The sequence below is a fragment of the Zonotrichia leucophrys genome, chromosome 17 (genome assembly GCF_028769735.1).
Source record: "Zonotrichia leucophrys gambelii isolate GWCS_2022_RI chromosome 17, RI_Zleu_2.0, whole genome shotgun sequence".
In the NCBI taxonomy this organism is placed as follows: Eukaryota; Metazoa; Chordata; class Aves; order Passeriformes; family Passerellidae; genus Zonotrichia; species Zonotrichia leucophrys.
In genome coordinates this window covers 4,266,055-4,277,120 of record NC_088186.1, presented here as the reverse complement: position 1 = coordinate 4,277,120, position 11,066 = coordinate 4,266,055, and the positions used below count along the sequence as shown (strand labels likewise).

The window sequence follows — 11,066 nt, the reverse complement described above, 5'->3', positions numbered from 1 at the left end:
CAGGTGTGAGCCCACATATGTCAATAGAATTACACCTGATTTTAATGGGCTTACATTTGGCCCTTGAGCCCTGGGGATCCCTCTGAGAGCAGAGGCTGTATTAAATATTAAGGGCCTTATTCTCCACCCCTGCCTGTGCTGGAGTAATTAAATCTCCATGCAGACCCATTGATTTTCAACTGTGCTCTCCTTGTGGGAAGAGGCAGCACGAGGGAAGGTGCAGAGATGTTCCCTCGAGGAAAAACACATCCATTTCTCCTCCCCACAGAAATCCCATCCAGAAGAAAACTATACCCTACATTAAGTATTTGCAAAACGTGCTTGAGTAAAAGAATGCAAATGGTCTAAAATGAAACAATTATTCCAACTCTTCCCCATTGCCTCCAGGCTGTGACAGCAGCACTGCCGCTGCCGGGGCTGTGAGTGCCACACACAATCCTTCTCCTTCCCACATCAGGACCTGCGAGGAGCTGGGTGATTCCCATCCTCCAAGGATCTCCTGAACCGCGGTGTAACCTTGGACAAGCCCCACAGCTGTTGCCAGCATCTCCGGGGGCTTGTGCTCACTGGTTAATTCCGGTGCTTTGCCTGGAGCTAGCGCCTTTTACCTGTGTCTATACAAGTATTATTGCCAGCTTGTGATCTTTTGAGCTAGCAGGGCTGTGAAAAACGACTTTGGTTTTTCCTTAAATGCCACGGAGTTTAGAAGTGTGACGGCTCACACTGTGCTGTTATTCTTTCCAATTGAAACCTAATGATGCGTGCATATCACTTAACTCTGATGTCAATAATCAGCACACCACTTGGTCTTTGCCGTGGCTATTAGAGGGAATGAAAATGAAATACCAACTCCGTTTTATCCTGTTACTGTACCATAATAACTAATAAAGAAGTAATAAGTGAGACGTGGGGAATTTCCAGGGGAGTCATTACTACAGAGCAGACCTAAAGGCACAAAGTGAAATCCAGGAATATTAGCCAGCCCCGGATTCCCAGCCAGTGCTTCTCACTTAAGCTATACTGCTGCTGTAAAATAAGTGTTTACAGGAGAAGTTACCATGTGGAAAGCATCAGACCATGTCCTGGAGTGGAAATTGAGCCAGAATTAAAGACATCCTTGAAGGTAAAGACCACCCCGTGCATCAGCGTCGCATTTAGGCTGGGCCACAGTCAAGACACAATGCCAGCATTTCATAAATCTCACTTACGCTCCAGAATATGGGAAACGTTTCCCAGAACAGCTCTAAATCACCTCTGTCTGGTTGCAGGATGAATCGTGAGTTTTCCAGGGACTCTTAAATGGGAGAGGCCACCCAGAGACCCCAGGGCAATGGGTCAAAGGAAACCATATAACAAAATACTGAGTGCACAAGGTTCAAACCACGTGTAGGATGGACAATTCATTTTCTGGCTTAGAAATCACTGAATTCTTGGTTAGGAAGGAGCAGTCATTTTTGGGTGGTTGTATACATAGGAGGCAGTGGTGATTCTTTGGATTTCCTCCCCATAAATGAACTGTCGTTTTTCCATGAGCTGTCATTTATCCACATGTCAAAAACCTGTCGCTGCTCAGGAGTTCTGTCTTCAGCAGCTGCCTGGTGCAGGGAAACTTGGACCTTTACCTGCTACAGTTTTATCCACCTTTTCCACAGCTGGAACCTCCTCTGTCCCTCAGCATGGACACAACAGAGTTGACCTAAGCAACCCCAGCTGTTTCTCCAGCCCCGTGCTGGAAGGTGCTGTCACACCTCACAGTCTCCCACCTTCCCAAAGCAAAACCTGCTTCGTTTAAATCTCACAGCACATTCCCACCAGTATCCAGCATTTCCCAGCCATCTGATTTCCCCATCTCCGAGTTCCTGCTTTGTTTATCCTATTAATTCCAACCACCCCCTCTTCCCCCAACACACACGCACGCAGCCTCATTTACAGCATCTCCACCAGCAGAAGCCTCCCCAAAATATTCAGGGCACACCAAGCGAGGACTTACACGTGTGGGGAAACCCTCGTGACTGGAGATTTTTTTTTTTTTTCTCTCTCTCGAGCAAACATGAGCTCATGATTTTAATTTTTTTTTTAAGCTCTTAAAGGAAAAAAATAAAAGAGAAGCCCCGAGGAGCGGCATTCCCGGCTGCCGCTATCCAGCCGGGGGCAGCGGGACGGCGCGGATGCTGCACCGGGAGCCGCGGGGCCGCCGGGGCTGAAGGCTCCCGCTCGCAGCCTCCTCTTCCTCGGGTGGTTTTCCCTCCCTCCTCCTCCTCCCCCCCCGCTGCATTTCCTCCTGCACCTTTAAGAAGCCCATTGCCGCCGGTGGGATGGTGTGTGCTAAAGCTGCACAGAGGAAGTTACGCAGCCGGGATCAGGCACGGAGATAAAAGCTCCGATTGTGATTGAAAGTGAGAGCAAAAGGGATTTCAGCCTCGGCATTAACTTGCGAGGGGAGCCGGGATTGCACAAAGCTCCCCCGGCCATCTGCCCTTGGGGGCCGGCGGCGCAGCGCTGCCGGCAGGGCTGGGCAGGGCAGGGCAGGGCTGGGCAGGGCTGGGCAGGGCAGGGCAGGGCTGGGGGTGTTCTGGGGGTTCCCCCGGCCCCGAAGTTGGCTGCTCCGCCGGGAGCCCCGCGCCGCAGAGCTCGCTCCCGGTAAGGACCCGCAGCGCCGGGCATGGGGGGAAAGCGGGGGCGGAGGGGGGGCGGGCAGCGCCGGCTTCTGCCCCATTCCCCAACGCTGCGAGTTGTTCCCACTCTTTGCTGGGGTGTCCCGCTCTCTGTCCCCCTCCCCGGAGCATCCCCGCCGCGGGATGGGGTTTATTTCCCCGCTCCGGACTTTGGGAAGCCGGGGGGCTCCCCCAGCCCAGCGCGCCGGCTCCCCCTGCCCCGCCGATCCCCTCCCCGCTCCGGGCAGCCCCCCAAAGTCCTTCGGGGTAAAAGAAACCGGGGAGGATGGGGCGGAGCGGGAGCGGCATCGGGTTTTGCCGGGAACCGCGAATCCATCAGGGAGAGCGGCGGGATGCGAGTGGGATTTCCAGGTTTTCTGCTGGAGCCGCGCAGCGCTGTCGCGGGGTTCGGGCTCCCGTCCCCCCGCGGGGTCCCCAAATTCGCTGTCCGGGGTGCGGGGAAGGGATGGGCAGCGAGGGAGAGAGGAGAACAACTCCCGCTCCCCGAGCGCGGGGGGAGAGCGGAGAGTTCATGGCGAGAGCAACACTTCTGAGAGAAAATTAAAAACTCCTTCATTGAGTTTACTTTCTGCTCTTAATCCGAGAGCAGCTCAGTTGTTGCTCAGCGTTGTCCCTTTATTTCAATAGGGTGTTAATCCAATAATAAGAAAAAAACCCGGAGCCAGCTAAGTCAAGACACAATCTAATTTTGTGTTTTTAATACTCCGGCTATCAGTCCCCAGTGAGTGCTGAGTACTCTTCAAAGAGAACAAAGAGCATTGATTCTATTTGTTCCCATGAACTGCAGTTTCTTAATAATATCAGGTGAAGATTTATTTTCTAAGAACTAAACCAAATCAAGCAGGGTGAAAGCTTTAATTTGGGGAGCCTCTCTGCCCCGTTTGCAGTATGTTGGCTCATTCCAGAGCAACACTCCAACTATTTCTGCAAAGGGACTGGACTGGCTAAGTGGGTGTTGAGCCACAGACTTCACCCCAAACCCGCTTGCCTGGCTGATGAACTGACAGTAAATACATTTTTTCCAGCAAATTTTCACTTCCCAGGGAATCTGTGACATTTAGCCAGCATAACAAGACACTAATAGATATTATAGATTCTTTCTACTTGGGTTTTTCCCTGACAGCCATTCAAGTGCAAGATATAATTGTTGAGGCTGTGAAAATAGATCCATAAACTTAACAGCACCGGAGTCCTCATTAAAACTACCCTGCTTGTTTTCTACACAATACCAGAGTCTCTCACTCTCACTCTTACCAGGCACTTGGCAGTGACCAGTTTGATGTAATAATTAGGAACTGACTTGTTATAACTCAAAAGACAGCTCTGATGTAAGTAGGACTTATAAACACTGTGTCACACTGCCTTATTATTTTTACTACATTTACTCATAATATAAAAATAGCAGCCAGTCTATTCTTTTTCTGGGAGTTTATTCAGGTCCAACGCAGCTATAACAGGCTCTTCGTAGAGAGCTGGCAATGAAGCATGAGAGACAGCTTCTCTTTTCTGAACTCATTCATCTCAATCAGCAATCTTTCAAGCAAAAAGGGGGGAAAGGGAGATGGTAGCAGAGCGGTGTGAAGCCCCTGAACACGGATCAATGCATGTGTTAACCTGGAGTTTCTGAGCTTTAGTAACTGAGCTTCATGAGAAAGGAAATGCTAAGCATGCTGTTGAAGCAGATATGCCTCAATTGTGAAAGAAAAGTTGGGGAAAGAAGTAGAAAGGGAATTATCCAAAGGTAAATTTCTGTTCTGGATATGTGCCTCCCACCTTCTTGGACGAGATCTCCCTCCTGAATCTAATACTGAGAGAGGGTTTGACTTTTTCCCCCTCCCCGCTTCGGTTCTTTGTCATTTTGTTTTGTAATTACTTACAATTTTTATAGCTCTACTGGAAAGACAACAAAATTGCAGAAATGTTGTTCTAACCTGAAATGAATACTGGGAAGGTCATTGCTCTTTGTATTAGGTGAACCTAAATGTTATTAGGACTTTAAATTGTTTTTTATTAAATGTTATTGTTCAGATAAATCATATGTGGGGATGCTGGACAATGTAGCTGTCTCCCCAGCTGTCTTATTTATTTGCTTATCTTTTTAGGACTATCAATTTGTCTGTCTGTCCCTTCTCTGTCTGCATATTCCCCATCTCCTAATGACCCATAGCTGCTTCTTGATGTTATTTGAAGACCCATTAGAGCTCCTGTTGTCCAGCTGCTGTTGCAAAGCAGATACCTTAAATTGGGCAGCGCTCCTTCCCTTCTCCCAGACAGCAGAAAAGCCATAAGCATCTTACTATGGATTGCTTTTTATTAAAGTTGTATATCTCCCTGTTACAAAAACCTGTCTGGTGGCTTGGCAAGCCCAGCTGAGAGCTCTGCCTCCTGAGGGACCCCTGTTCTTCGTGCTCAACTGTCCCCCCCTTGCTCCCACCTAATCTGTCTTCCAATTTCTCGCAGGTCCCTCCTGCTGATGAGCTCTGCCTTTGCCCTGACCATGAAAGAGAGAGGAGACCCCAGGTAGCCCCATGGATTGCAGCTGAAGGCTTTGGGAACTTGGTGCTCCGTTGCCAAAAGGCAGAATTGGACAGGAATCCTCGCCACCACCGCAGGACACAGCGGGAGAAGCCAAAGCCAGCCCTGCCCCAGTCACCCCAGTGACCACCCAGCAGCTGCTGGGACCACCACGGGTCTGGGCACCGACCTGCTCACGCTGACACAACCATCCTTTGGGAAAAAGGAATTTCAGCTCCGAGCTCCAAGCAGTCTCTCTTGTCAGAGTTGTACTGATGGCCAGATGCTCTATTTATTTTATGTGCTAAATGTTCTAACACCCCAGTAATTAAGGCAGACACAGTTTAAGGCACTTTCCACAGCAACGCAGTTGGAGCAGAGCAGAAGGTTGAGGAAAACCTGATCCAGCACCATCTCACGGCCTCTCCAATTTACTCCTATCAAATTTCATCAGCAACTCAGAACTTGATCTTTGTATTGATTGACTGGAGTCACCTCTAGATATTTTCATGCTGATTTGGAAGACCTTTCGTACAATAAAAGGGGGAAAAAATGAGGTTAAGGAAGACTTTTGACCACTGATCAGCAACTCTGGCCAAAACTTTCCCAATCAAGTGAATTGCTAAGTCGGCTTCCGTGCCAAGAGGAACTTTCCACGTCCAGGTCCAGCGTGCAGAGTGGGATCATCCCTGTTCCTGCGTGGATCTCCTTCGAGTGGAGCATTTTTAGATGAGGAGTTTCCATGCTGATCCCGAGAGCCACCCCTAGCCCAGCCGCCGCCTTCCTCGGGACTCCCGGCGCTGCCCTCGCCCAGGGCGCCCGCGCCTGGCCGCAGCTGCCATGCTCTACCTGGCTGCTCTCCTCGTGCACTGCGTGCCCCTGGCCATGGCACAGTATGACATTTGCAAGTCCTGGGTGACCACGGACGATGGCCCCTCATGGGAGTTTTATGCGTGCCAGCCCAAGGCCATGCGGATGAAGGATTACGTGACCGTGCGGGTGGACCCGGCAGGAATCACTTGTGGGGACCCTCCGGAGAGGTTCTGCACCCATGTAAGTGTTTGCTCCCTCATTTGCTGGCTTAGAACAGGCTCTGCTGGTGGCTGGAGGCAGTGTCCAGCCCAGGTGCCACTGGGAGGATATCCTGGGTCAGGGTGGGCACTGCCTGGAGCTGTCAGTGTGCAGAGCAGGGAGAGGGCACCCTGCCCAGCAGGGATGGGGCTGGCATGCTGGAGGGAGGGTGAGGAGGAGCCAGGGAGGGTTGAACAAGTCCTGGGTGAGGTCTGGATTTTGGAAAAGCACCCAGCTCCTCTACTTGCTGAAGTGTGGGGTGTGCTCGCCAGCCCCATCCCTAAGGGATGCTCCAGCACTGCTGGGATTTTATAGGATGTGGGCAGATGGTCTCAGTTTGAGGCAGCATGAAGGGCAGGGCAGGGGAGTTTGGCCCCTGCACACCCCCAGCTCTGGTGGTTGGTCTGATAGCCACAAACTTCACTAAAGCTCCTGAAAATGTGGTTCTCCCTCTCTTCTGAAAAGGCTCTGTGGATAGACATTTGCCCTTGTAGTTAAAATCTTTAACTTATTTTCTCTTAAATATTAATCATTGCATTTCATTCCGTGCACCACAAAGCTCAGCAGGAACATTTGATTTATAATTCACAAGGCTTTACATTGTTAAAGAGTTCAGGGGTCAAAGCAAAGAGCAAAACAGTAATGCCCCCTCCCAAAGGTCCCCCAGGAGTGGTCCAGGCACACATTTAAGGGACAGACACCGAGCCAGCCCATGCTGGCAGGGTTTCCACTGGGCTGAGTGCTGAACAAGGAGTGTCTTCTAACAGAGTATATTATTCTTTTATTATAATGAGAATGGGAGTTCTCCCTCTAAATCAGTGCAGAGTCCCATTTTCTATTGCCAGTGCTACCCCATGCCTCAGTTTGCCACCCTGGGCCCAGCCAGCCAGGGCACCTCTTGAAAATCCAAGAGAAAAATGCTCCCGTGGCACCAAGGGGTGCCAAACATTTATGATCATCAGAACATGCTGCCAGCAGTTACCCAGTTCCCTCCAGCCTAAGGGCTCTCATTAGTACCAGGGAAGACATTTCCACTAATTCCAGATAAGTAGCAGCTTTTCCTTTTAAAAGATCGTTTGAAAAGAAAGATTAAGTCCAAGGTTGCAAATAAAACTGGTAACTATTGATGGGTCAGTCTGTATTTCCATTTATGTGACTGACTGCAGGAGGATTAAAAGGACAACACCAGATTGCTTCCCACTGCACTCACTGCAGCTCTTTGCAAACCCTCTCTGGTTAAGGATGCTCCAGACTTCAGCTCCACTGACCTCCAAGGAAGCAAAAGACACAAACTGCAATCAGCTCCCTGCATCTCTTGATTCAGTCAATACTGAGCTGAAATCTTTCTATTCTGGGCACCGGCAGTATTTCCTTGTAGCGTACGCCTGCCATGTGCTGTAACACTTGCAAACACCGTGTAGAGCCGTGAATGAGAGCTACACAAATGCAAAACATGGATTTGCCTCCCTGTCCCTGCCTCACCCCTGCCTGGCCCGGCTCTCGCCTCCCAAAACAGAAACCAGCACTCACAGCACTGTCCCTGAGCAATTCCCTGGTGAAGAATCAAGCTGAGAACAGAAATAACAAACTGTAAAGTATTTTTTAGATTTTTTTTGTGGGGATGGGTTTGTGACATACCACTGGATTCACGGCCCTTTCTCCCCCATCTCACACCAGTGCTGTTCTCTCCAGAGGATTAAAGAGTTATAAAAACAAAGCAGAGGAGGAGCAGCCAGGCTGAGGTGGGCAAGGAGCCCACCCAGCACCCAGTGCACAGAGCAGGAGGTGGCTGCAGGAGAGATCCAGGCTCCAGCCCATCCTTAGGACTGGACTGGTGTGGGCTGGGAGGCCATCAAGGTAAATTTTCACTGCTTCTCTCACCAAGAATGACACGTGGCCACTTACTGCTGAGCATCCCCTTCTGGCCAGCGGAAAGTGGGCTCAGCAAGAAATGGCCCTTCCATCGCCGGTGCTGGGTGGTGACTTGACACCTATCGACGTGCAGGGGGAGGGAGCAGAGCCCGCAGAGGATGTGAGCCCAGTTCTGCTCCCCCTGCACTAAGGAAGTGCTGGGCAGAAATCGATGTCTCTGCCCACGGATCGTTACAGCCCCGCGGAGGGGAGGGCAGGCAGCTCGCACAAAGCCAGGGCAGCTCCTCATGCCAACCTGCTCAGGTGCCTTTTGGTGTCCTGCTATCCTTTCTCTTCAGGTTTTTAATTATTTCCTTGTAACAGGTGGGTTCTCAGAGGAGCCTGGCTTTCCAGCAGAGAAGTTCTTACGGTGACTGTATTGCTTTCTTAGGTGTCTTTCAAAACAGCAGGGGACTGTCCGTGCGGCTAAACTCGCGTTACACAGAATTAAGCGCAGCCCAGCGGGGCTCCTGCCCTGCTCAGACAGCTGCAATCAAAACTAAAGACACACAAACACCCCTCCGTGCTCAAGGCAGCCAGGCAGGGATGAGCTGCACCATGTCCCTGTGCAGGAGCAGAGTCCTGGTGACAGTCAGGACCAAGGCAGCCAGGCAGGGATGAGCTGCACCATGTCCCCGTGCAGGAGCAGAGTCCTGGTGACAGTCAGGAGCAGACAGGAATGAGCTGCACCATGTCCCCATGCAGGGCAGGCCAGGAGCAGAGTCCTGGTGACAGCCAGCACCTTGTCAGACAGCAAATGTGCCCTGCACAGCCCACAGGATCACTCACTGCCCTGCCACAGCTCCAGCAGTGCTCACAAGACTTCTGCACCAGGAGGCTTCAAGAGATGGCAGGAATTATTTGGAGGACCATCCTTTGTGTTTTATAACAATTCTGGTCACATCTGGCTGCTTCCTTCTGATTGGGAAGCGTTTTGCTGCTTATTAAAGTCAAGGGTTTTGCTTTTTCCGCAGTTTCTGGACCTGTTCCTATTCATGGCAATGCCTTCCTGGCAGGGTCACCTGAAAAATGAATTGTACTTTGCCTCCTGGCAGGGCAGGGGGAATGGTGGGAGCAGGAGGAAAGATGGATAAGTAAATAAAAGCCTGAATGAAACTAAAAGTGTGACTGAAAACTAATAGGGAACAGATCTTTTAAACCAAGAGTGTCGAGGGAGGGGTGAGACTTCAAAGATCACAGGCAGGGCACGGCACAGAGCAGCTGAACGTGGATTTCAAAGGAGAGGGGTTTGCAGGGCAGGCCCAGCTGGGAAAGGGCCAAGCTGCACATCCCCATGGGGCAGAGAGGAGATCTCGTGTTCCTTCACCTTCCCACCCTCGTGGGCAGGAGGAGGAGGAGGGTGGCACAGCTGGCAGGCTGCTCCCAGGTGCTGAGGTGCTCTGAGATGCTGAAACACTTCTTTGAGCAGGGACCCTTGGGAGTTCCATTTCCAAGCATCAGCGTTTTGCACACAGGATAAAAATTCCTCAGGTTTTGTGAGGAATTCGCACACAGTGGGGACAAGCAAACACCAAAGCCCAGCTCCTTGCAGCTCAAGGGGTTTCCAAATCATTCCAGCAGAAACAAGGAGAGGTGTCCATAACAGACAGTCATTATGGGATGGTTTTGCTGCTCCTTGACATCCCAGAGAGAGCACAGGGAACCCACCTTGTGCAGGAATGGGAGTTTTTCCCATTTTTCCTCCCCCCAGAAGTGTCAAGACAGTATTTCTTGTTCTGACAACACTCTTTGATGCAGGGCCGAGCTCTCAGCCCATATTGATGGGTCAGGGGTATTTTTATTTGGCGTCAGCATTGTTTCATCAGCTAATAGAGCTTGTTGACTTTGGCACGGGCACATGAAAGGAAAAGGCTTTATTTATTCATTACACATGCAGCCAAATTGGATGTTTAGTTTAATTCTTAGCTAAACTTTTCTGAATGACATGTGGTTATAAGGCTTGTACTAAAGGACTGTTTCTCCTGTGGATTGGGTGCTAAAATTGGAAAAAAGCAGACAAACCTTTGGGCTAAGAAACCCTTTTCCCTCCATTTTTAGCCCATATCATACAACTCTACCCATCTATATCTTTGTACCCCTGTTTAGGTGCAAACAAGGGATTGTGGGTTTAGGGATGATTAAAAGCCAAAAGTTTTTAAAATAAGAAGGGAAAAGCCAAAGATTTTAAAGTAAGAAGGGAAGAATAATTGCTTCAGCAATGCTATTCCAAAAGCAGTTTTAAAGATGCAGCAAGTTCTGGTGGTTAAAGGATGGATTCTGGTACCCTGAGCACAGACCCACAGCCCTTTCCCAGCCCACCAGAGTTCTATCTTTTGAGTAAAACCAGGGGGTAAAGCACGAGGTATTCACTGCCCCAGGGTTCAAGGACATCCTCTGGGCTAAGCAGAGCCTGTATACAAGTCCAATGGAAAATCCTTTCCAAGAAAAGCGGATATTCTCCCTCCTCCTTGAATAAATCAGCACTACCCACTGCTGGTGGCAAACCCATCCTTGGTTGTAGCAGAGGGAGCTGGAACTCCCCCCTGCCCTTCATTGTGGAACCTGTATGGCCCTGGGGTTGATCATTTTGCCTTTGTGCCAGAATTCAGCAGCACAAGAAATTCACTCTGTGCTGTCAGATCACCTGTACACCCCTGGCAGAGGGAAAGAAGTGACTTTCTTTTCCCAGCTGCAAAGTGCTATCAGCCCCTCCAGTCCCTTAAATTAACACCTGGAAAATGCTCCCCTTTCCTTTGAGGAAAGCCTGGAAAAGAACTTGCTGCCATTTCCACCCTGAGGAAGGTCTCCCAATCCACCCCTTGCGCCCATTGTGGCGCTGCTTTTGAGTGTGGGAGAAAGAGCTGGAGCCTTTTGGTTCTGTTCCCACCCTTAATC

At 50.3% G+C, this 11,066-nt stretch overlaps 1 protein-coding gene across 3 annotated transcripts in view; it reads left to right on the top strand.

The window, feature by feature from the left end:
• The first annotated feature begins 2,163 nt into the window (after nucleotides 1–2,163).
• The window catches only part of NTNG2 (netrin G2), a 54,329-nt gene continuing 45,426 nt past the window's right edge, over nucleotides 2,164–11,066 (top strand). For 2 of the 3 annotated variants that reach the window (XM_064727869.1, XM_064727867.1), the window contains exons 1-2: nucleotides 2,419–2,640; nucleotides 5,136–6,242. In XM_064727869.1, the coding sequence (XP_064583939.1) occupies nucleotides 6,030–6,242 (213 nt within the window). In that variant the 5' untranslated portion in view covers nucleotides 2,419–2,640; nucleotides 5,136–6,029. Of the gene's footprint in view, nucleotides 2,397–2,418; nucleotides 2,641–5,135; nucleotides 6,243–11,066 lie in introns of those variants that run through there. The other variant, XM_064727868.1, reaches the window with a different exon arrangement.